This window comes from Phyllobates terribilis, unplaced genomic scaffold (assembly GCF_046119375.1).
Source record: "Phyllobates terribilis strain yellow unplaced genomic scaffold, ASM4611937v1 Scaffold_9__5_contigs__length_417890890, whole genome shotgun sequence".
Taxonomy (NCBI): Eukaryota; Metazoa; Chordata; class Amphibia; order Anura; family Dendrobatidae; genus Phyllobates; species Phyllobates terribilis.
In genome coordinates, this window is record NW_027362769.1 from 115,850,060 (window position 1) to 115,876,461 (window position 26,402).

Genomic DNA, 26,402 nt, shown 5'->3' on the forward strand with positions numbered 1-26,402 from the left:
GTCCGCTGCTGAGACCCGGTCGATGTCCGAATATATTGAGGAGAATTTGGCCAGGGGATTCATCCGGAAATCTACCTCCCCGGCGGGAGCAGGCTTCTTTTTCGTAAAAAAGAAGGACGGCTCTCTCCGTCCCTGTATAGACTATAGAGGCCTTAACCAGATCACGGTGAAGAATAAGTACCCCCTTCCGCTCATTCCAGAATTATTTGATCGTCTGAGGGGGGCTAGAATCTTCACCAAACTGGACCTCCGTGGGGCGTACAACCTGGTCCGTATCCGTCAAGGAGATGAATGGAAGACTGCATTCAACACCCGGGACGGCCACTATGAATATCTGGTAATGCCCTTTGGTCTCTGTAACGCTCCTGCCGTCTTTCAAGAGTTGGTCAATGACATCTTCCGGGACCTTCTCTACTCCTGCGTAGTGGTGTACCTGGACGACATCTTGGTCTTCTCTCCGGATCTCCAGACTCACCGGAGAGACGTTCGTCAGGTCCTGCTCAGGCTCAGGCAGAATCACCTCTTCGCTAAATATGAGAAGTGCCTCTTTGAGCAGACCTCGCTTCCGTTTTTGGGCTACATTATTTCTCAGACCGGCCTTCGAATGGATCCAGAGAAACTGTCTGCCATCGAGAAATGGCCCCGACCGGAGGGGTTGAAGGCCATTCAGCGGTTCCTGGGCTTCGCCAACTACTACCGCCTCTTCATTCCGCACTTCTGTTCCCGGACTGCCCCAATTTCCGCGCTCACCCGTAAGGGCACTAATCCCAGAGAGTGGCCGCCCGAAGCAGAGGAGGCCTTTCTTTCCTTAAAACAGGCCTTCTCTTCCGCCCCGGTGCTGCATCGCCCAGATGGCAACAAGCAGTTCTTCCTGGAGGTTGACGCCTCCTCCTCTGGAGCCGGAGCGGTACTTACCCAAAAATCATCTTCTGGGAGAATGGTAACTTGTGGCTTCTTCTCCAAACTCTTCTCCTCTTTTGAGCGCAACTATTCCATAGGAGATCGAGAGTTATTGGCCATCAAGCTGGCATTGGAGGAGTGGCGTTACCTGCTCGAAGGGGCTCTTCACCCGGTAATAATTTACACTGACCACAAGAACTTGGCTTACCTCCAGCATGCCCAGAGACTTAACCCGCGCCAAGCTCGGTGGTCCTTGTTTTTTGCTCGCTTTGATTTTATTCTTCATTTTCGCCCGGCTGACAAAAACATCAAGGCGGACGCCTTGTCCCGATCCTTTCTGGTGTCTGATCTCGAGGAGGAACCGAAACACATCATCGATCCCGCCAGAGTAATGCAGGTGGCTCCCGTGAGTCTAAATCGTCTCCCTCCCGGTAAGACGTTCGTATCAGTACCTGATCGGGAGAAGATCCTACACTGGGGTCACTCGTCTAAACTAGCTGGCCACGCCGGTCAGAAAAAGACCCTCCAGCTTATTACCCGGCACTACTGGTGGCCTACCCTGCACAAGGACGTAATAGACTTTGTTTCTGCCTGTGTGTCCTGCGCCCGCAACAAGGTTCCGAGACATCTGCCAGCCGGTCGCCTCCTTCCGCTCCCAGTACCTGCTGCCCCCTGGCAGCATATAGCAATGGAGTTTATAACTGATCTTCCCGTCTCTGCCGGTTGTACGGTCATTTGGGTGGTCGCTGACCGCTTTTCCAAGATGACTCATTTCGTTCCCCTGCCAGGCCTCCCGTCTGCACCCGAGCTGGCTAAAGACTTTATCCGCCACATCTTCCGTCTTCATGGCCTGCCCCTCCACATCGTGTCGGATCGTGGGGTACAGTTCACTTCACGCTTCTGGAGAGCCACTTGTAAACTGCTAGACGTCACCCTGGACTTCTCCTCCGCTTACCACCCACAGTCTAATGGTCAAGTGGAGCGGATCAATCAGAACCTGACCAGTTACCTCCGGCACTTCGTTAATGCCCACCATTCAGACTGGGTGGATCTCCTGCCATGGGCCGAATTTTCTTACAACAATCACGAGAGCGAATCTTCCTCCAAATCCCCGTTTTTTGTTGTCTTCGGTCAGCATCCTCGGATCCCATTTCCCGTCTCCACCTCGGTGGACAATCCGGCTGCGGAATCTATTGTTAACAAATTTTCCTCCATATGGGAGAGTACCCGATCCGCACTCCTTCTGTCATCCGAGCGTATGAAAAGACATGCTGACAAAAAACGTCTGGATCCTCCTCAATTCCGTCCAGGGGATAAGGTCTGGCTCTCGTCCAAGTATGTCCGGCTCAAGTTTCCTTCCTATAAGTTAGGGCCTCGGTTCATCGGTCCTCTGGAGGTCATCAGTCAGATCAACCCGGTGGCCTATAAATTGAAACTCCCGGCCAACTTGCGGATCCCTAACTCCTTCCATGTATCTCTCCTCAAACCTGTGGTACTTAACTCTTTTTCCAAGTCTACAGGTACGCCTCCTGCTCCGGTTTCCGCTGAAAACGAATTTGAGGTAGAGAACATTCTGGCCACCAAAAGGGTAAGAGGGAAGACCTTTTTTCTAGTAGATTGGAAGGGGTTTGGTCCTGAAGAGAGAACGTGGGAGCCCCGGGAGAACATCCATGCCCCTCTCATCCTAGCTAAATTTCTCTCTGGCCTAAAAAAGGGGGGGCCTAAAGGGGGGGGTACTGTAGCGCCGGCATCCCTGCCCTCTGCTAGGCAGGGACGCTGTTCCCCTCACCCCTCTGCTCCGAGCCCGGCGTCCTCCTCCCGCTCTGCTGGCAGCGCGCGCTCCTTCCCGGCCACTGTGCTTAGGGCGCGCGCGCGCGCGCTCCCTCCCTCTTAAAGGGGCCGCGCGCGCCGTCCTAAGGAGTCCCCGGCCAATGGCCGGAGGACTTCACCATATATAAGGCACCTCCTCCAAAATGGAGGTGCCCGAGCAATGTTGTTGCACTGTTCACTACTCTGCTTCAGCCCTCAGGTCCCGTTGCCAGTTACCTGCCAGATTCCTGCCAGTTTGCTGTCTGATTCCTGCCTGATATTCTGCTTACCTGCCTGCTAGCCTGAGGTCCGACGGTCTGCCTACCGACTCCTGTCAGTCTGTCTAAGGACCAGCTTGCCCGCTCACCTGGGAGCGCTCCTCTGCTACCTGCCTGCTAGCCTGAGGTCCGACGGTCTGCCCTCCAACTCCTGTCAGTCTGTCTATGGACCAGCTTGCCCGCTCACCTGGGAGCGCACACCTGTTACCTGCCTGCTAGCCTACCTGGAGGCTCCGCCGTCACGTGCTGTGACCACCTGCCATTCCAGAGACTCCTGCCCGCTCACCTGGGAGCGCACACCTGTTACCTGCCTGCTAGCCTACCTGGAGCCTCCGCCGTCACGTGCTGTGACCACCTGCCATTCCAGAGACTCCTGCCCGCTCACCTGGGAGCGCACACCTGTTACCTGCCTGCTAGCCTACCTGGAGGCTGCGCCGTCACGTGCTGTGACCACCTGCCATTCCAGAGACTCTCGCTTGCTCACCTGGGAGCACACATCAACCATCTGCCTGCTAGCCTACCTGGAGGCTCTGCCATCACAGGTCGTACCTACCCTTTACCCAGAGACTGCCCCGGTCACTTGCCGTGACCTCCTGCCCGTTCATCCAGAGACTGCCCCGGTCACTTGCCGTGATCTCCTGCCCGTTCATCCAGAGACTGCCCCGGTCACTTGCCGTGAACTCCAGCCCGTTCACTCAGAGACTGTCCCGGTCACCTGCTGTGACTGCCTGCCCGTCTTCCCTGGTCGCCACCCGCTCCCTTACAAGGACCGCCCCCTTGTATAGTAGCTCAGAGGTTCCGCCTCCCAGACCCGTTACATTTGGTTCCAACCACCATGTCTTTGTGCGACGTAGAAAAGGTGAACGGATGGACTCTACATGCCTGGTTCCCACCGTGAAGCATGGAGGAGGAGGTGTGATGGTGTGGGGGTGCTTTGCTGGTGAAACTGTTGGGGATTTATTCAAAATTGAAGGCATACTGAACCAGCATGGCTACCACAGCATCTTGCAGCGGCATGCTATTCCATCCGGTTTGCGTTTAGTTGGACCATCATTTATTTTTCAACAGGACAATGACCCCAAACACACCTCCAGGCTGTGTAAGGGCTATTTGACCAAGAAGGAGAGTGATGGGGTGCTACGCCAGATGACCTGGCCTCCACAGTCACCAGACCTGAACCCAATCGAGATGGTTTGGGGTGAGCTGGACCGCAGAGTGAAGGCAAAAGGGCCAACAAGTGCTAAGCATCTCTGGGAACTCCTTCAAGATTGTTGGAAAACCATTTCGGGTGACTACCTCTTAAAGCTCATCAAGAGAATGCCAAGAGTGTGCACAGCAGTCATCAAAGCAAAAGGTGGCTACTTTGAAGAACCTAGAATATAAGACATATTTTCAGTTGTTTCACACTTTTTTGTTAAGTATATAATTCCACATGTGTTAATTCATAGTTTTGATGCCTTCAGTGTGAATGTACAATTTTCATAGTCATGAAAATACAGAAAAATCTTTAAATGAGAAGGTGTGTCCAAACTTTTGGTCTGTACTGTATATACCTTGAAAAAAATGCCTGATTTCCCCTGATTCTGACGCTCTCTTACGTTTTTCGCTGCGTCACTCCGTTGCAGAGATATTCACATTTGTTACGTTTAGAGCACAGTATGTGAAATCTCTGCTTGCAGACAACTGGGCGTTTCTTCAGAGTCTTTTCTGGGGTGTTCGCCTTCACCCCTCTCTCTCAGACACAGCCAATCGGAAACTGATCTAGCAGACACTGATGGGCTATGATTGGTTGCATCTGGGACGGATGAAGAGAAGACTCTGAAGAAACGCCCAGTTGCCCAGAGACTTCACATAGTACGCTCCAGAAGCAACAAATTTGAATAACTTTGCAATGGAGCAAAGCATTTCAAAATGGAAAACAGCGGCAAAATCAGGGGAGCTCAAGAATTTTTTTTACAAGGTATTTAATGCATTTTTTGAGCAAGTGACAGGTCCTCTTTCAGTTATAGTAATATTTTTTTTCATAGAACTTGGTAACATGCCATTGATTTAATATTAAACATTAGAAAATCACATTTTTAATTGAAAGTTGTGCTCTAAAAACAGAGAAAGAGAAAAAAAAAGGAATTATAAATAAATTCCTAAGTACCAAATTAACAGCTTCCCGACTTAGGACATGCCTTTATGTCCGCTTTCGGGTGTGGGTTTATGGAGCACTCCATATAGGGCAGGTATATTGTGCAAGTGATCAAATGATCGCAAGTTCAAGTCCTCTAAGGATACAGCTAAAAAAAAATATGTAAAAACAAAAATTTAACATAAAAAGTTTAGATCACCCCTTATTCCCTATCTGATTTTTTTTTTTTTTTTTAGAAAAAAGCACATTTGGCATCACCGCATCCCCAAAAAAGTCTAGTCTAAATGCTGTAAAGAATGAATGAAGCATCAGAATTACCTATTTTCATTTTTAGTAAATCTGCCATACGGTTCCACAGACTTTTTACTTAGTGCTAGTTTTTATGATCTTTTTTTTGCGCATGTGTGATCGCCACTTCATTCATTGTCTATGGAACTGCCGGCAGCGCCATAGACAATGAAATGGAGCACAAGTTACACATGTGCATTTGCGCTCCATTCAAGAAGGGTCTGCAGAGCCCTGATCGGGTGGTCAGACCCCCAGCAATCATAGCTTTTTATTTTTGTAATAACCCTTTAATAATTAATCACGCACAGTGGGGCATATTTATCAAAAATGTCTAAGCCTTAGACCATGAAAACTTAGACTAAACATTCTGAAAATGCTCAAAATGTATCACAGCGGTTCAAGACTGTTTACTCTAAATTTACACCATCTACTAGTTGAGTTACTTTAGACTTGAATTAATACTTTAACTGCAGTTAAAAAGTTGCAAATTTGTGCACAACTTGAAGCTGGACAAAAATGTAATCATTTGGCATTTCTACGCCAATAAGCCAAATGGGTGGAGCTTAGTTGGAGGGCGTGGCCTAGCACACTCGACAGATTCGCTATCATTTATGCCACAGTAGTGCTGTAAATTATAACAAAAATGTGCTCCAGACTGTAACGACAGCTGAAAGAGTCACTAAATTAATTAAGAGGCTTCTACCTCATCTTACCCAGACCCTCCATCAGGACAGGGATATAAACATCAGTCTTGATGAATTCCCCTCTATGTGCCACAAATTTCCACAGACATTTTGGTGTATTTTTTGGCACACAATGGAGTATATTTATCAATATAATTGTGCCAGTGAATTCTAATGTAATTGACACCAAAAATATGTGTCTTTCATGGCCTGAACCATATTATGTGTATTAGTCTATTTTTACGTCTTTTCCAATTTTGAGGCGTGGCCTAACTGAAAAGGGGCGTGTCTCACCAGGAAAAGGGAGTGACTTAGTTTGCAACATGATGTGATGCACATTTCTAGCACAAAGTAAGCAAACTAATTGTGGTGTAAACTTAGACTAGATGTCCGAAAATTAGGTCACGTTCACACGTTCAGTATTTGGTCAGTATTTTACATCAGTATTTGCAAGCTAAATTAGACCATTAGTTTTTTCACATAGTGTACTGGAAAATGTTAGTACGAGTATAGTGATAAAAAAAAATAATTAAAAATTTGTAAAAAAAACAAAACAACAAAATGTCATTGTGTCACCATTTTCCGAGCCCCGTAACATTTTCTTGTGTTCTTGTGAGCCCGCCCCATGCACACACCGCCCCCGACGTGCGTTGCACATGCACGACAGATATTGGGAAGGATCAGGCCTCTCTCCTCTAAGAATTAGACAGTATTGATAATTAAGCCACACCACTTTTCTGTCGTGTCACATCCCCTTGTCGGAGAAGGTGAAGAAATATCATGGAGGTCATGAAAGAGAGGTGTTTTATTTTTTTGGAGGGTTTTTACCATGCAAATGACACCTCAATTTGGGGGGCATTTATCCTGATACATTTCCCCCATTGTGTTTCAATGCCATTTCTAAGATCTCTGCTTGCTGTCTGAGATTATTCCCGCCCGGCTCACACAAGGGGACGACTGGATATTCTCTCTGAATTAGGAATTGTTGCGCCCGTGTCAGTCGGGGGGTTTATTAGCCTCTTAATATAAAAGGAGAACAATTGAATTCACTGACAGCAAGCGCAGATCTTGAAAATAAAGACGAATTGAAACACAAGTACCGTATATAAGGAATTTGCAAAAATTGATAATTTAAAGAATGGAAACCTCTATGGCCGACCTGCGAGCAACCGGAGTAAAAGTGGGCGAGCTTGGCACAATGCCAGATTTGCTGCAAGGTGCCAGGATGACATAATGCCACTTAGTATATTTGACTAATAATCTAGAAAAAGTTGAACCTGAGCGGAATAAATAATAAAGTAATGTAACAGACCCTGCACGTTCCTATACATTATATACACAGACGCAGCCGTGGGATCTCATGGGGCTGGGAAGGTTTCCCACCAGCTCCCACTTATCAGACTCGGGGTTGTACTTCTCGATGCTCTGCAGGTAGGTGCCTTTAGACCAGGAGTAGCCGCCGGTGATGTATATAAATCCATTCATGACAATTGCTCCACACTCCATCCTCCGCTCCATAGTTGGCGCCAGCGCCACCCACTGACTGCTGTCAAGATCATAGCAGTCCGTAGTCGTAGTCTGTCCTCCGACCAGGTAAAGCTTATTCTGTAGTGTGATGGAGCACAGGCCATACTCTGAGGAAGGCGAAACACAGACACATTACACAGACATTTCCATCATTAAAATATTAACACGCTATATATCAAATTCATGACCGAGCCATTTTCAATGATTGCACTTTTTTTTCCTCCCCCTTTTCCAACATACGTTATTTTATTATCATTTTTTAAAATAGGGAAGCTTTGATTTTACAGCGTTCACTGCTAAAAAAAAAAAATGACTACATGATTCTCTTAAGTCAGTATGATTATGGCGATAACAAAATGTTTATTTTACCGGTTAAGAAAAAATTCTAAAAAAATTGGTTTGTGCCGGAATTTTCAGAGACACATACGTTTATTTTTCTTTTTATGGATAGCACTTGTATCTACAAAAGAGAATGGGACCGGACACGTGTCCATGATTGTTTGTTCTGCGCAAAATCGCAGAGACGTGTCCAATTTTGATTTGACTGTCTTATCAAAATAAGCAATGCAAGTTAATGGTCACATTGAAAAAAAAAAAAAAAAAGGACAGCACTCAGGTAACATCCATTTTTCATGGACGACTTGATAGGAAAAGTTAGAGAAACTTTTTTTTTGGTTTATGATGAAACTCAACTGAAGCTCTGATTACAAATAATCAGTGATGAAACTCGGAACGATTTTGTTGTGCGAGAAAATCACTGACGTGTGACTGAGCCATAAGCCATGTACACATCGGGTTGTTTTTTTTTTAAGTGGAAATATTTTTTTTTCCTTAATCAACAGTGCCTAGTTTGGAAAAAATTCCATCTTAAGCTGTTTTAAAAAGGTGTCATGCATTTTCTTTTCTTCCACCAGGCTCCATTCATTCTCTATGAAGCAGCCAGAAAATGCCAAGTGCAGCATTCAGCGGCCCCATAGGGGATGACTGGTGCTGCGGTCAAGGATGAGCACTGTCCCTCCATGTTAACGGCAATAAAAGTACCCTCTTCTTCCGATCGGTGCAGGACCCCACTGAATAGGTGATAACTTATTTTCACTGGACAACCTCTTCAAATACCCAGATTACAATTGTTAAGTGTTTTATTTTTGTTTTATGGGGTGTTTTTTTTTTGTAAATCGAGTTTATTGACATAATGCAAATCACAAAAATATACAAACTTTGAAGGTTAAGTAAGATATGACATATTTCGATATCATTGTTTCTTAGATTATTTGAGAAATGTCATCTATTATTAAATAAGATATAAAGATTGTAAAACGTTATAATTTTGTAAACAAGTGTAATCTATAGCAAATAGTAATAAGGTAAAATGACATAAAGGAAAAAGGGAGAAGGTAGAAGGGTGTAGATTAATAAAAGAAGGGAAAGGCGTTGGTAAAAAGGGGGGGGAGGGAAGGGGATAGGGATTTTGGATCTCTCCTCCAAACAAGACCGGGCCCAATCCCAAGAAAAAAAATAGGGTTCATGATATAGTAAGTAATCAATTTGTGAAGTTCAGTTAGTCTTTGATGTGTATATTAAATGGGGTGGTTTTTTTTAAAGCGAACCTGTCACCAGGTTTGGCCTATATGAGATACGGCCATCACCTTTCTGCCCTCATATACTGCATTCTGTAATGCTGTATTTAAGCCCCTAATCCGACCTGCAAGAGAAGAAAAAGAGCTTTTATTATACTCACCTGGGGGTTGGTCCCATCCGATGGGTGTCGCTCTTTCTGGTCCAGTGCCTCCCTTCTACTTGCCTTACCATCCTCTTTGCTTTGTGTGGATGACACGTCGCTACGTCATCCCCAGCATCGCGCTTCTGCGCAGCCATACGTTTCTGCCCTGACTAGGGCATCGAAAAGTACCACAGTGCGCATGCGCCAGGGCTCTTTGACCTTTCCCAGCACATGCGCACTGCAGTGCTTTGCTCTTCCCTCAACAGGTCAGAGAAGTACGCCTGCGGAGGAGCGCGGTGCCGGGGAAACTGTGTGGATGACGTAGGAACGTGTCATCCACACAACGCAAGAAGGAGGACGGCATCGAAATAAGAGAGGAGGCAGCGACGCCTCTTGGACCGGACCGCCCCCCATGTGAGTATAATAAAAGCTCTTTTTCTTGTCTTGTTGATCGGATCAGGGGCTTATATACAACATTATAGAGTGCTGTATTATGAGGGATGAAAGGTGCTGGCCGTATCTTATATTGGCCAAACCTGGTGACAGTTTCCCTTTAAGCAAAAACAAAGGTTCGAAAAAATTAATGTTACATATTTTTCTATCCTACCTGCGGCTGTAGAGCTAAAATAATATTTTTGAAAACCTCAGATATCGCAGAATAGGTGATAAAAGTGTGATCGCTAGAAATGCAACCACTTATCCCCCTACCCATTGCAAAAACGAGGGTCAAAAAACCCTGTGTTCATGCCAAAAACCGCTCCATTCACCTACTTGACTTTGAACTCCTGATCTAATGACTATGGGGGTCTCAACATCAGTCTTAGGCATTGAATATCCACATCAGAGTGGCTGTATTTATAAACGTTTTCCTGCCTAATACTGAAATTAACTCATCTCAATTTGATCATTTCAAAGCCATTCTTACATACATTTTCAAAGTAAGTACACTGGCCTCATCAGGTCAAACAGATCGAATTAATAATGTATGCAGTTTATATTATGAAATTTAGTGACCAATCTACTTTAAGATGTATTTTCTGGCAGAGATTGGATTTGGTGCACTTTGTTCATCCTTTTTTATTTTCCATACTAACCCCACCAACAAGTACTGGTCACACAAGTATGCAGTTACATGGGTGTTTAATAGTTTTGCATTGAGATTTTTGACGTGCAGGTAAATACGGCAGAGTTATTTACTATGACATATCTGCAGGAGTAAAAAAGTTATCTTTACCTGGATGTGGACAGACTGATAAGATGCTCCATTCATTTATATCAGAGTGGAAGCTCTGAATTTTATCATAAGTACAACTGCCTCTGTATCCATAATGACCTCCGCTGACGTAGATCACCTCGCGCAGCACACAGGCCGTAGCGTTCCCAACACCTATCATGAGAATTACGTTAAATATGAATATGTATAATAATATAGAAATCTGCACATAAGACTATGTGTGTTTCAATGAAAAATGTGGATACAAAAAAGACAAAATTTAAAAATCCGCAACTGTTTATACACAAATTATACAAGAGAAAAATTGCACTTCTTTCCCAATACTTTATCACACAGGTTTCAAACATTTTATTTTTTTTTACATTTGCATTAGTTGCCCATTACAGTCAAATATTAAGAATGCAGCACCTCCATCTGTCAGCTTGATTGCATGTAACAGGTTGTTAAATAGTCACTGTTGTTTCATTAAACTTTGCATAAATCAATAGAAAAAATGAATATAGGAAAATTTGTAATATATCTTATCAGAGAAGTTTGCTTTTTTCTCCACTTATGTGCCACTTTTTCTCCTCCCTCCTGAATTCAATATTCACTTTGAAAAATTACTAAAGTCTGTTTTATTTTTGCCAAAGAAAAAAATAGGAGGAACTGTTCGTAGGGGATTAGATTATAACAGCCTATTAAAGGGGTTGTCCGGTCCAAATCGATAAGTCTGCAGTCGCTATGTGTGACTGCAGACTTATGAATCCCCCGCAGTGCACGCACTGTGCACTGCGAGGATTTGCCGGGTTCAGAGCCGGGAAAGGAGGGTGTGTATGAGTTATACATACTCCCGGCCAGTGGGCTCGGCCTCGCTCAATATATATTTGTATGGAGTGAAGCCATACAAGAATATGGAGCGAGGCCACACATATCCTCCAGTGCCGGGTCTGAAACCGATGAATCCCCGCAGTGCAAAGTCCTTAAGTCTGCAGTCTCACAGAGCGACTGCAGACTTATCGATTTCAACTGGACAACCCCTTTAAAGTCTGTACAAAGGAGAGTGGGAGCACAGTTAAAGAACAGGCAAAAAGAGAGAGAGAGAATGACAGATCTACTCAAGCTTCTTGAAAGTGATTTAGCTGGCTTCATTGCAGGATTCACAGCTACACTGCTCAGTACTGCTGAATAATGTCCTCTATGCTGCTGTGGCTTTTGAACACGTACTAAATAGAGACAGGAGAGCAGGCATCCCTTATGTCTGTGTGTGCTGTGTATGATGCTATATTCTGAAAAACAAAATCACCTACAGTAACACATATACTTTAAAGGGATTGTCCACTACTCCGACAACTCCTTCTCAATTACTATATTCCCCAATGTAAATTAAAAACAGCCTATACTCCTCTCCGGTGCCTGCGCCTTTTCAGCGATGTCGGTGTTGAGTCTTCCATGGTTCGCATGACATTATGTCACGTGAGCCCTGCAGCCAATCAGCGGCCGCTAATGGGCCAATTCCTTTGGACGAAATTGACATCCGGAAGAAGTGAGAACTGCTGCTGACATTTCGCACCAAGTTTCGTCAAGGGGTCGAAGCTTGGTGCGAAATGTGCGTCGGGTGTGGTTCACCTCATGGTCTGGTGAGATTCTCTTTCCTCTGCCACTGTGCTTGTACTCACCATTGTATTGTCTCTTTATTTCATGATAGCCTATCCTAATTATAGTCTTTATGCATGAACAGTCTTTCCTTGATACTCATTTCTGCACTGGTATCCGTCCAGAATATTTGGACTATATATTATATACATATACAGTACAGACCAAAAGTTTGGACACACCTTCTCATTTAAAGATTTTTCTGTATTTTCATGACTTTGAAAATTGTACATTCACACTGAAGGCATCAAAACTATGAATTAACACATGTGGAATTATATACTTAACAAAAAAGTGTGAAACAACTGAAAATATGTCTTATATTCTAGGTTCTTCAAAGTAGCCACCTTTTGCTTTGATGACTGCTTTGCACACTCTTGGCATTCTCTTGATGAGCTTCAAGAGGTAGTCACCGGAAATGGTCTTCCAACAATCTTGAAGGAGTTCCCAGAGATGCTTAGCACTTGTTGGCCCTTTTGCCTTCACTCTGCGGTCCAGCTCACCCCAAACCATCTCGATTGGGTTCAGGCTGGTGACTGTGAAGGCCAGGTCATCTGGCGTAGCACCCCATCACTCTCCTTCTTGGTCAAATAGCCCTTACACAGCCTGGAGGTGTGTTTGGGGTCATTGTCCTGTTGAAAAATAAATGATGGTCCAACTAAACACAAACCGGATGGAATAGCATGCCGCTGCAAGATGCTGTGGTAGCCATGCTGGTTCAGTATGCCTTCAATTTTGAATAAATCCCCAACAGTGTCACCAGCAAAGCACCCCCACACCATCACACCTTCTCCTCTATGCTTCACGGTGGGAACCAGGCATGTAGAGTCCATCCGTTCACCTTTTCTGCGTCGCACAAAGACACGGTGGTTGGAACCAAAGATCTCAAATTTGGACTCATCAGACCAAAGCACAGATTTCCACTGGTCTAATGTCCATTCCTTGTGTTCTTTAGCCCAAACAAGTCTCTTCTGCTTGTTGCCTGTCCTTAGCAGTGGTTCCCTAGCAGCTATTTTACCATGAAGGCCTGCTGCACAAAGTCTCCTCTTAACAGTTGTTGAAGAGATGTGTCTGCTGCTAGAACTCTGTGTGGCATTGACCTGGTCTCTAATCTGAGCTGCTGTTAACCTGTGATTTCTGAGGCTGGTGACTCGGATAAACTTATCCTCAGAAGCAGAGGTGACTCTTGGTCTTCCTTTCCTGGGGTGGTCCTCATGTGATCCAGTTTCTTTGTAGCGCTTGATGGTTTTTGCAACTGCACTTGGGGACACATTCAAAGTTTGCCCAATTTTTCGGACTGACTGACCTTCATTTCTTAAAGTAATGATGGCCACTCGTTTTTCTTTACTTAGCTGCTTTTTTCTTGCCATAATACAAATTCTAACAGTCTATTCAGTAGGACTATCAGCTGTGTATCCACCAGACTTCTGCACAACACAACTGATGGTCCCAACCCCATTTATAAGGCAAGAAATCCCACTTCTTAAACCTGACAGGGCACACATGTGAAGTGAAAACCATTTCCGGTGAATACCTCTTGAAGCTCATCAAGAGAATGCCAAGAGTGTGCGAAGCAGTCATCAAAGCAAAAGGTGGCTACTTTGAAGAACCTAGAATATAAGACGTATTTTCAGTTGTTTCACACTTTTGTGTTAAGTATATAATTCCACATGTGTTAATTCATAGTTTTGATGCCTTCAGTGTGAATGTACAATTTTCAAAGTCATGAAAATACAGAAAAATGTTTAAATGAGGTGTGTCCAAACTTTTGGTCTGTACTGTATATATATATATATATATATACCAGTGTATATACAGTACAGACCAAAAGTTTGGACACACCTTCTCATTTAAAGATTTTTCTGTATTTTCATGACTATGAAAATTGTACATTCACACTGAAGGCATCAAAACTATGAATTAACACATGTGGAATTATATACTTAACAAAAAAGTGTGAAACAACTGAAAATATGTCTTATATTCGAGGTTCTTCAAAGTAGCCACCTTTTGCTTTGATGACTGCTTTGCACACTCTTGGCATTCTCTTGATGAGCTTCAAGAGGTAGTCACCGGAAATGGTTTTCACTTCACAGGTGTGCCCTGTCAGGTTTAATAAGTGGGATTTCTTGCCTTATAAATGGGGTTGGGACCATCAGTTGTGTTGTGCAGAAGTCTGGTGGATACACAGCTGATAGTCCTACTGAATAGACTGTTAGCTGCTTTTTTTCTTGCCATAATACAAATTCTAAGTAAAGAAAAACGAGTGGCCATCATTATTTTAACAAATGAAGGTCAGTCAGTGCGAACAATTGGGAAAACTTTGAAAGTGTCCCCAAGTGCAGTTGCAAAAACCAGCAAGCGCTACAAAGAAACTGGCTCACATGAGGACCGCCCCAGGAAAGGAAGACCAAGAGTCACCTCTGCCTCTGAGGATAAGTTTATCCGAGTCACAAGCCTCAGAAATCGCAGGTTAACAGCAGCTCAGATTAGAGACCAGGTCAATGCCACACAGAGTTCTAGCAGCAGACACATCTCTACAACAACTGTTAAGAGGAGACTTTGTGCAGCAGGCCTTCATGGTAAAATAGCTGCTAGGAAACCACTGCTAAGGACAGGCAACAAGCAGAAGAGACTTGTTTGGGCTAAAGAACACAAGGAATGGACATTAGACCAGTGGAAATCTGTGCTTTGGTCTGATGAGTCCAAATTTGAGATCTTTGGTTCCAACCACCGTGTCTTTGTGCGACGCAGAAAAGGTGAACGGATGGACTCTACATGCCTGGTTCCCACCGTGAAGCATGGAGGAGGAGGTGTGATGGTGTGGGGGTGCTTTGCTGGTGACACTGTTGGGGATTTATTCAAAATTGGAGCCATACTGAACCAGCATGGCTACCACAGCATCTTGCAGCGGCATGCTATTCCATCCGGTTTGCGTTTAGTTGGACCATTATTTATTTTTCAACAGGACAATGACCCCAAACACACCTCCAGGCTGTGTAAGGGCTATTTGACCAAGAAGGAGAGTGGTGGGGTGCTACGCCCGATGACCTGGCCTCCACAGTCACCAGACCTGAACCCAATCGAGATGGTTTGGGGTGAGCTGGACCGCAGAGTGAAGGCAAAAGGGCCAACAAGTGCTAAGCATCTCTGGGAACTCCTTCAAGATTGTTGGAAGACCATTTCCGGTGACTACCTCTTTGAAGCGCATCAAGAGAATGCCAAGAGTGTGCAAAGCAGTCATCAAAGCAAAAAGTGGCTACTTTGAAGAACCTAGAATATAAGACATATTTTCAGTTGTTTCACACTTTTTTGTTAAGTATATAATTCCACATGTGTTAATTCATAGTTTTGATGCCTTCAGTGTGAATGTACAATTCTCATAGTCATGAAAATACAGAAAAATCTTTAAATGAGAAGGTGTGTCCAAACTTTTGGTCTGTACTGTACCTGTGTACTCACTGTACTGTACCTGTATATTGATCTATCCTGTAAATCTGTATTATGCTGCCCATTTTCTCATCAGCTATGATTGTCTTGTGTAACACATTTTTTAAATACTTTTTAATCGATGTTAAAATAAAATGTAATTTTATTTGTATATTTTTTTGTGCCCTGCACTTATTTCTGTTGACTTTATTCTAAAGAATGAATGTCACACGGATTTTAAAAAAATGCATGAAAAGAAGTATGCAAAAAAGGGATCGCCTAAAATAATGAATGTTTATTATACATGAAACCAAAAACAACATTAAAACACTTAAAAAGCTGAATGGCTGTTGATTGCATAAACCCATAATAGAGTTTAATTCTACCCTATTAAACAATCACATAGGAGACCAATAGCAAAAAGTTGGTGAAAGCACTTAAATAATAAAGTGTTTACTGCATGTCATTAATTAGTTTAGGTGATCCCTTTTTGCATACTTTTCTTTATTTTCATATACAGTGGGTACAGAAAGTATTCAGACCCCTTTAAATTTTTCACTCTTTGTTTCATTGCAGCCATTTGGTAAATTCTAAAAAGTTCATTTTTTTTTCTCATTAAAGTACACTCTGCACCCCATCTTGAGTAAAAAAAAAAAAAAAAAGAAATTTAGAAATTTTTGCAAATTTATTAAAAAAGAAAAACTGAAATATCACATGGTCATAAGTATTCAGACCCTTTGCTCAGTATTGAGTAGAAGCACCCTTTTGAGCTAGCACAGCCATGAGTCTTCTTGGGAATGATGCAACAAGTTTTTCACACCTGGATTTGGGGATCCTCTGCCATTCTTCCTTGCAGATCCTCTCCAGTTCCGTCAGGTTGGATGGTGAACGTTAGTGGACAGCCATTTTCAGGTCTCTCCAGAGATGCTCAGTTGGGTTTAGGTCAGGGTTCTGGCTGGACCAGTCAAGAATGGTCACAGACTTGTTCTGAAGCCACTCCTTTGTTATTTTAGTTGTATGCTTAGGGTCACTGTCTTGTTGGAAGGTGAACCTTCGGCCAAGTCTGAGGTCCAGAGCACTCTGGAAGAGGTTTTCATCCAGGATATCTCTGTACTTGGCCGCTGTTATGCACACGCCCGGACTGACTGGCGTGTGCGGGTGTTGTGGTTCCACTGGACCATGGACCGGAGAGTGCCTGGAGGGGCGTGACTAAGTATCTGGCCGATCCGACCAAGGTGGCACGACGGCATACGACGCCAGTGCACCAGGGAGAAACCGGGCAGAGGGACCAGGTGCTACTCCAGGTCAAACTCCGGACACGGGGGTTGACCCACACTGGGATTACTGGAACAGGCAGGTTAGGCTGGCACAGACTGGTAGATGTAAGCAAACACGGCAGGTATGCAGATGAGTGGATACAGGCAAGTATGCAGGCAGGGAGGTACTGGCCGAAAGGACGGGCTGGAGCACAGAAAGGTTAAGACCCAGTACAGACTGGGTCACAGAACCGCAGATGCGGTAGACAACCACAGCAGAGAGGGAACACCCGAAGTGGTGGGCAAGAACAGAGCAGGACGGGGCTGCAGGAGCAGCGAGCACAAGCAGGGCAGGACGGGGCTGCAGGAGCAGCGAGCACAAGCAGGGCAGGACAGGACTGCCGGAGCAGCGGGCAGAAGCAGGGCAGGACAGGACTGCCGGAGCAGCGGGAAGAAGCAGGGCAGGACAGGACTGCCGGAGCAGCGGGCAGAAGCAGGGCAGGACAGGACTGCCGGAGCAGCGGGCAGAAGCAGGGTAGGACAGGACTGCCGGAGCAGTGAACAAAAGGGTCAGAGCGGAGCAAGGCTGCCGGAGCAGTGAGCAAAAGGGTCAGAGCGGAGCAAGGCTGCCGGAGCAGTGAGCAAAAGGGTCAGAGCGGAGCAAGGCTGCAGAGCAGTGAGCAAGGAGTCAGAGCAGGCTAGAACCGCCGGAGCGGTAAGCAAAGGAGTCAGAGCAGACTAGAACCGCCGGAGCGGTGAGCAAAGGAGTCAGAGCAGACTAGAACCGCCGGAGCGGTGAGCAAAGGAGTCAGAGCAGGCTAGAACCGCCGGAGCGGTAAGCAAAGGAGTCAGAGCAGGCTAGAACCGCCGGAGCGGTAAGCAAAGGAGTCAGAGCAGGCTAGAACCGCCGGAGCGGTGAGCAAAGGAGTCAGAGCAGGCTAGAACCGCCGGAGCGGTGAGCAAAGGAGTCAGAGCAGGCTAGAACCACCGGAGCGGTGAGCAAAGGAGTCAGAGCAGGCTAGAACCGCCGGAGCGGTGAGCAAAGGAGTCAGAGCAGGCAAGGCTGAGTAGGGGGGACAGGGCTCTGTTCACACAGAACAGACAGGAAGGGAAAGGCAGAGCCAGACACCCACAGGGTACTTGCAGAGAAGTAGCGAGTGGACCACAAACTCACAAACGGGAGTACAGAGACAACAAGCAGGAGTTAGGTACGAGTTCAGACTCTGCAGAAAAAGGAAGGGAACGGACATAGAGGCAAAACAGGTAAAGGATAGGAGAGAGTTCAGACTGGAACTGAGTGTACGGAGGAGACCGACACTGCAGCGGAATACAGGAGCGGGTCTGGGAATACGGCCCCCAGAGAGGCAGGACGAACAGGCAAGGAGCGTGTTCAGACAGGACAGACAAGATACAGGAGCGGGTCTAGGTAATCGGCCCCTAGAAGGCGGGAGGAACAGGCTAGGAGCGTGTTCAGACAGGTCAGACAAGATACAGGAACGGGTCTAGGTAATCGGCCCCTAGGAGGCAGGAGGAACAGGCTAGGAGCGTGTTCAGACAGGCCTGGAAATACAGCCTCCAGGATAGGCAGACAAGAGAACACAGAACGGGACCTGGCACCTTCAGAGTGCAAGCACACACTGAATGAAACACTATGCTCAGGCAGGAATAGATGGGAGCAGCTGAGCTATATACCAGGTGACAGACAGCAATAGGCTGAGGACGCACAAGGGGTGTGACCCACAGCAGGTACAAAAAGCAGGAAGTGATCGGGCGCCGCCCTTAAGCAGCAGAAACAGACACAAACAGACAGCATGGAGGGAAGCCAGAGAGACATTCTGGACTGGAGATCAAGTGCGCGCTCTTGCACAGTGGGAGATGGACCACCATGCAAGGACGCCGCCAGGTATGTTACAGTACCCCCCCCCTTACGCCCCCTCTTCTTCAGGCCTGCCAGAATCTTCCGCAGGGAATTCGAGGACCAGTCGTTCACTTCAAGGAGATCACTTCCACTGTCCACAGGACAAACTGATCTCATCTGGTTAGCTAGGATGCTACCTCCTATCCAGCCATCCTCAGCAACAGACAAAACGGGTGGAGTACCAGGAACAGCACACAAGGAAGTCTCTCTCCACATATTTTCAGGTGGCACCCCAGAGGGTACAGGAGACAACTGGAAGTCCTTCACCGGGTTGGAGGGGGACAGAGACTTGGGGGTAATCTCTGCTTCGAGGTACATCTTGTCAAGCTCACAGGAAGAAATAGACGGGTTATCAGGTACATAATGAAGAAAAGTCACTGTCTCTTTGTTATCTGGTGGTACCCCGGAGGATTCAGGAAACAACTGGAGGTCCTCCGCTGGGTCAGAAGAGTGCAGAGGCTCAGAGAAAACATCTGCTTCAGAGTACACTAGGTCGGACTCACTGGACGAAGCAGGCGAGGTATCGGGTACCGAGTATAGGAAAGTCTCTGTCCATTCACCACCAGGTGGCACCCCGAAGGGTTCTGGAGACAACTGGCGGTCCTCCGCCTGGTCAGAAGGGTGTAGAGACTCACGGGTAACCTCTGCTTCAGAGTACACTAGGTTGGACTCACTGGACGAAGCGAGCGAGGTATCAGGTACAGAGTAAAGGAGAGTCTCTGTCCTTTCGCTACCAGGTAGCACTCCGAAGGGTTCTGGGGACAACTGGAGGTCCTCCGCCTGGTCGGAGGGGTGTAGAGACTCGGGAGTAACCTCTGCTTCGGAGTACACTAGGTTGGACTCACTGGACGAAGCGAGCGAGGTATCAGATACAGAGTATAGGAGAGTCTCTGTCCTTTCGCTACCAGGTAGCACCCCGAAGGGTTCTGGAGACAACTGGAGGTCCTCCGCCTGGTCGGAGGGGTGTAGAGACTCGGGGGTAACTACCACTTTGGGGTACCGATTGTCAGGCTCACAGGACGAAGCGGACAAAGTATCGAGTACCGAGTGTAGAGAAGTCTCTCTCCATTTGTCATCGAGTGGTATCCCGGAGGATTCAGGAGGCAACAGGGGGTCCTCCGCCAGGTAGTAGAGGTGCACAGACTCAGAGGTAACCACAGCTTTGGAGCATCCTTGGACATGCACACCGGTTAAAGTGGGTGAAGCATCTGATGCCGGGTGCAGGAAGTTCTCCTGTGTGGCGTCTGGATGGGCAGAAGTCTCTTCGGGCAGGAGAACCGGAGCACTACCCACGCACATTACCCGTTGGGGCTTCTCCGGGATACAGGGAGATGAAGCTTCAGTAGGGACTTCAAGGTTGGGGTCAGGAGGTCTCAGGGAGGACAGACCCTGGCGTGACGGCTTGCCTCTACGTCTAGCACGTCTGGACTGCCTCTTGAGGTTGGGAGATGTATTCCGGAAAGCGTAGTCACCCTGTGAAGATTCTGGGTGGACAGTAGTCTCATTGGGCTGGAGGACTATTGCGCTACCCACACACATTACCCATCGGGGCTGCTCCGGGATATTGGGAGGTGAAGCTTCAGCAGGAGCCTCCGGGTTAGGATCATCGAAGACCATTAGAAAGGCCACCAGGAAGGCCATTAGGTCCAGGAGGATCGGATCCTGTGTTTCATATAGGGGGTTGATCCATTCCAAGGCATCACCCGCCAGGTAAGACATAATGAATGCCACCTTAACCCGATCGGTGGGAAAACATAGAGGGTAGAACTTGAAGTGTAGCATGCATTGCTCCACAAATGCACGACTTTGTCTTGGATCCCCATAGTAACGTGGCGGATCCGCAGGAACGAGAGCAGATAGATCCATCTGGACGGGAGCGTAATTCGCCTGGAACTCAGCTGAGAAAAAAAATAAATTTTATTTATTTATTTTTAATGCATGTATTCGCTGGAAAACTTCTCAGAGAGCGAAGGCCGTGGGGCTCAACGGGAACCATGGCCTGAGCATGCTGTTATGCACACGCCCGGACTGACTGGCGTGTGCGGGTGTTGTGGTTCCACTGGACCATGGACCGGAGAGTGCCTGGAGGGGCGTGACTAAGTATCTGGCCGATCCGACCAAGGTGGCACGACGGCATACGACGCCAGTGCACCAGGGAGAAACCGGGCAGAGGGACCAGGTGCTACTCCAGGTCAAACTCCGGACACGGGGGTTGACCCACACTGGGATTACTGGAACAGGCAGGTTAGGCTGGCACAGACTGGTAGATGTAAGCAAACACGGCAGGTATGCAGATGGGTGGATACAGGCGAGTATGCAGGCAGGGAGGTACTGGCCGAAAGGACGGGCTGGAGCACAGAAAGGTTAAGACCCAGTACAGACTGGGTCACAGAACCGCAGATGCGGTAGACAACCACAGCAGAGAGGGAACACCCGAAGTGGTGGGCAAGAACAGAGCAGGACGGGGCTGCAGGAGCAGCGAGCACAAGCAGGGCAGGACAGGACTGCCGGAGCAGCGGGCAGAAGCAGGGCAGGACAGGACTGCCGGAGCAGCGGGCAGAAGCAGGGCAGGACAGGACTGCCGGAGCAGCGGGCAGAAGCAGGGCAGGACAGGACTGCCGGAGCAGCGGGCAGAAGCAGGGCAGGACAGGACTGCCGGAGCAGCGGGCAGAAGCAGGGCAGGACAGGACTGCCGGAGCAGCGGGCAGAAGCAGGGCAGGACAGGACTGCCGGAGCAGCGGGCAGAAGCAGGGCAGGACAGGACTGCCGGAGCAGTGAGCAAAAGGGTCAGAGCGGAGCAAGGCTGCCGGAGCAGTGAGCAAAAGGGTCAGAGCGGAGCAAGGCTGCCGGAGCAGTGAGCAAAAGGGTCAGAGCGGAGCAAGGCTGCGGAGCAGTGAGCAAGGAGTCAGAGCAGGCTAGAACCGCCGGAGCGGTAAGCAAAGGAGTCAGAGCAGACTAGAACCGCCGGAGCGGTGAGCAAAGGAGTCAGAGCAGACTAGAACCGCCGGAGCGGTGAGCAAAGGAGTCAGAGCAGGCTAGAACCGCCGGAGGGGTAAGCAAAGGAGTCAGAGCAGGCAAGAACCGCCGGAGCGGTGAGCAAAGGAGTCAGAGCAGGCTAGAACCGCCGGAGCGGTGAGCAAAGGAGTCAGAGCAGGCTAGAACCGCCGGAGCGGTGAGCAAAGGAGTCAGAGCAGGCTAGAACCGCCGGAGCGGTGAGCAAAGGAGTCAGAGCAGGCAAGGCTGAGTAGGGGGGACAGGGCTCTGTTCACACAGAACAGACAGGAAGGGAAAGGCAGAGCCAGACACCCACAGGGTACTTGCAGAGAAGTAGCGAGTGGACCACAAACTCACAAACGGGAGTACAGAGACAACAAGCAGGAGTTAGGTACGAGTTCAGACTCTGCAGAAAAAGGAAGGGAACGGACATAGAGGCAAAACAGGTAAAGGATAGGAGAGAGTTCAGACTGGAACTGAGTGTACGGAGGAGACCGACACTGCAGCGGAATACAGGAGCGGGTCTGGGAATACGGCCCCCAGAGAGGCAGGACGAACAGGCAAGGAGCGTGTTCAGACAGGACAGACAAGATACAGGAGCGGGTCTAGGTAATCGGCCCCTAGAAGGCGGGAGGAACAGGCTAGGAGCGTGTTCAGACAGGTCAGACAAGATACAGGAACGGGTCTAGGTAATCGGCCCCTAGAAGGCAGGAGGAACAGGCTAGGAGCGTGTTCAGACAGGCCTGGAAATACAGCCTCCAGGATAGGCAGACAAGAGAACACAGAACGGGACCTGGCACCTTCAGAGTGCAAGCACACACTGAATGAAACACTATGCTCAGGCAGGAATAGATGGGAGCAGCTGAGCTATATACCAGGTGACAGACAGCAATAGGCTGAGGACGCACAAGGGGTGTGACCCACAGCAGGTACAAAAAGCAGGAAGTGATCGGGCGCCGCCCTTAAGCAGCAGAAACAGACACAAACAGACAGCATGGAGGGAAGCCAGAGAGACATTCTGGACTGGAGATCAAGTGCGCGCTCTTGCACAGTGGGAGATGGACCACCATGCAAGGACGCCGCCAGGTATGTTACAGCCGCATTCATGTTTACATCAATTGCAACCAGTCGTCCTGTCCCTGCAGCTGAAAAACACCCCCATAGCATGATGCTGCCACCACTATGTTTCACTGTTGGGATTGTATTGGGCAGGTGATGAGCAGTGCCTCGTTTTCTCCACACATACCGCTTACAATTATCACCAAAAAGTTCTATCTTCCTCTCATCAGACCAGAGAATCTTATTTCTCATAGTCTGGGAGTCCTTCATGTGTTTTTGAGCAAACTCTATGCGGTCTTTCATATGTCTTGTACTGAGGAGAGGCTTCTGTCGGGCCACTCTGCCTTAAAGGCCCGACTGGTGGAGGGCTGCAGTGATAGTTGACTTTGTGGAACTTTCTCCCATCTCCCTACTGCATCTCTGGAGCTCAGCCACAGTGATCTTGGGGTTCTTATTTACCTCCGTCACCAAGGCTTCTTCTCCCACGATTGCTCAGTTTGGCTGGGCGGCCAGGTCTAGGAAGACTTCTGGTGGTCCCAAACTTCTTCCATTTAAGGATTATGGAGGCCACTGTGCTCTTAGGAACCCTGAGTAATGCAGAAATTCTTTTGTAACCTTGGCCAGATCTGTGCCTTGCCACAATTCTGTCTCTGAGCTCCTTGGGCAGTTTCTTTGAACACATGATTCTCATTTGGTCTGACATGCACTGTGAGGTCTTATATAGACAGGTGTGAGCCTTTCCAAATCAAGTCCTGTCAGTTTAATTAAATACAGCTGGGCTCCAATGAAGGAGTAGAACCATCTCAAGGAGGATCATAAGGAAATGGACAGGATATGATTTAAATATGAGTGTCTGAGCAATGGGTCTGAATACTTATGACCATGTGATACTTCAGTTTTTCATTTTAATAATATTTTGCAAAAATTTTTACATTCCTGTTTTTTTTCAGTCAAGATGGGGTGCAGAGTGTACTTCAATGAGAAAAAAATGAACTTTTTAGAATTTACCAAATGGCTGCAATGAAACAAAGAGTGAAAAAGGGGTCTGAATACGGAAAGTACCCACTGTAGTTTCTTGGGTATGCTGCTGGTTGATCCCTTTACATATGGTGGTGCCCTCTATTACCCAGGATTTTAAAAAAATGGACACACGCACAACGTACAAATGAAAAATCATCATGATGGATGAGATTTTGCTTTCTTATCTAAGTAATTGTTCTGAATGCTATACGATACAGTCTGCACATCTACATACCTTTAATCATGTTTGCAATGGGAAACCAGGCCTTTTTTAATGGATCATAAAATTCCGCTTCTTGGGCAGGAGCTCCTTTTCTGTAACCACCTAAAGCATAAACGCAACCACCCAGGGTGACAGAGCAGTGATAGTACCTTGCGTGAAGCATGGGACATCCCTCCGTCCATTCATCGCTCTCTGTATTATAAATCCACACAGTGTTCAATGCCTCGATGTTATCTGTCCTGTACCCACCAGTGATATAGATGTGGGGTCCGAGACTGGTAGCACTGTAGCTCTCTCTGGTGTGATCAGGCATGTCTGCCCCCTGGATCCAGTTGTTGCTTTCAGGATCCCAGATGTGCACTTCGGATAAGGGATGCCAATAGTAGCCACCAACCACAAACATATTAGCTGTTGATCTTTTGGGCATGTCTTGCGATTTAGTCCGTAAAGCATAATAGAGTAAAGACTGGATTTTATTTTCGTTGAGTAAGTGCTTCTTGTGCAGCTCCAAAGAGGTCCTGAGATAATTTTCATCTATATCAACTTTAATACAGTTCAGTAGTTCATAAATACGTTCAAGCCGAGTCCTGGAATCGTGTGCAATCCATCTGATCAGAGGTTGGAGAAGAGCCTCCATTGTCCACACGTTGAGGTTCTTCTGGGAGAAGACGTACAGCAGCTTCTCAAAACTAATTTCCACAAACTCATCTTGAGTCCAAACTTCTTGAAACCTGGAAACAATGATTCTTCTAGATTCCTTTTCCAAAGCCGGACACACATGAAATTCTGCAAAAGAATGCATTCCCAAACAGTTGTCCACATCCAGATGTCGCACCAGGAACTGTTCACAAGCCTCTTTGACCGAGACAAAGTGGAGCTGGTCGGCAGCTTGCAGAAGACATTGGACATTCTTGGTTGTTATCTTGATCTGTGCGGTGTACGTATAGTTCAGTAACGCTTCCAAGATGGAGTGATCAATCCCAGACAACTTGATCTGATTGTTGGACTTTTCCTTCATATCAGCTGTAAACATCACCTTAAAGTAGTGGCTACATGCGGCCAAAGCAGCCTTATGGCACTGGAAGATCTTACCCGAGGAGCTCACCAAGGTGACATCGGTGAATAGACCTTCTTTATAAAATGTCCTAAACGAGTCAAGGAAATCAACATGGTGGGTCGGGTCGTTGTATAAAAGGCAGTAATCTTCAAGCTCCCTTTGTGACATGGCTGTAAAATAAGAAGACAAAGATGGAAGAAAAGTCGCTATAAAAGGGAATTGCAATACACAAAACTATTATCTATGACACCTAATACCAGGATATATTGGTGAAAGCCAATGAAGGAAGAATCATTGTGTGCAACTGTATACATTACAAGGTTACGCAGAAGCAATGCCTCGGAGTACAAAGACACGTGTGATACAATATATTCCGGATACATTATCGCACTCGTTTATGAAGCCTACAGAATAATTGATTCAGCCTCATGGGTTATTCTGCAATCGGCAGAAAACATCAATCAACAGCATCTTCTATTTACCCAACTACTTCCCAAAATAATACCTCCACCCCCACCATCCTGCAGATTACTGCATGTCATAGTAATAACCACCACAATGAAATGCTATTGTGTGGGCAGCCGCAGCCTCCTGTGCCGGCTTCTGCGGTTGTGTTATTGTAAATAAAGCCCACGGATGGAAGACACGACTGCAAACCTATTACCATCGATGCCTCCTCTTATCCACTACAGGGATTAGCTGTCAGCCTTAGAATAAATTCACCTCCCTCCAGCACTAACACTATGGCACAGAGCCACTGGCAACACAAGCATGCAAATCCAAAATCCACTCAATAACTTCCTATCTGCAGGGTCTACGTGCCAAGAGATAATAAGATCCACCAAACAATGCCCTCCGCAGAGACGTCATACAGGATCTGTAAATCCCATTCTCTCCTAACCCTTTGTCTTTGCATTGTGAATGGATTTAGCAGTGATCAGCCATGCACGACACATCTGCGAAGATGCACCACATACTTGCCTCTCCATTACCACTTGTCATTGACGCTTCACATGCATTATCTTTGTTTACCTGCAGAGCTCTAGCGTGGACTGCAAAGTGTTAATGTCTTGTCAGCTGCCTGGCTGTTGCAGCGTTTCCCAGGCTGATGCCATTGGATACAGCGCCTCCTTGTTGACCATCTTTGGCATCAGCTGCACACAGGGATTTGGAATTGTAGAGAGTTGCTTTGCAAAGGGGAGGGAAATGGCACATCCTATTTTGGTATCCCAGCT

At 47.0% G+C, this 26,402-nt stretch overlaps 1 protein-coding gene across 2 annotated transcripts; it reads right to left on the reverse strand.

Moving 5' to 3' along the window:
- Positions 1–4,565: 4,565 nt before the first annotated feature.
- KLHL23 (kelch like family member 23) lies at positions 4,566–26,402 on the reverse strand. Of its 2 annotated transcripts, none has more exons than XM_073646982.1 (4): positions 26,200–26,402; positions 24,123–25,337; positions 10,577–10,729; positions 4,566–7,729 (listed from the first exon to the last, which is right to left on the reverse strand). In XM_073646982.1, the coding sequence occupies exons 2-4, from the start codon at positions 25,333–25,335 to the stop codon at positions 7,419–7,421; spliced, it is 1,677 nt and encodes a 558-aa protein (XP_073503083.1). In that variant the 5' UTR covers positions 25,336–25,337; positions 26,200–26,402; the 3' UTR covers positions 4,566–7,418. The 2 variants fall into 2 exon arrangements, with proteins under 2 accessions (XP_073503083.1, XP_073503082.1); XM_073646981.1 differs by having other exon boundaries at positions 26,145–26,205.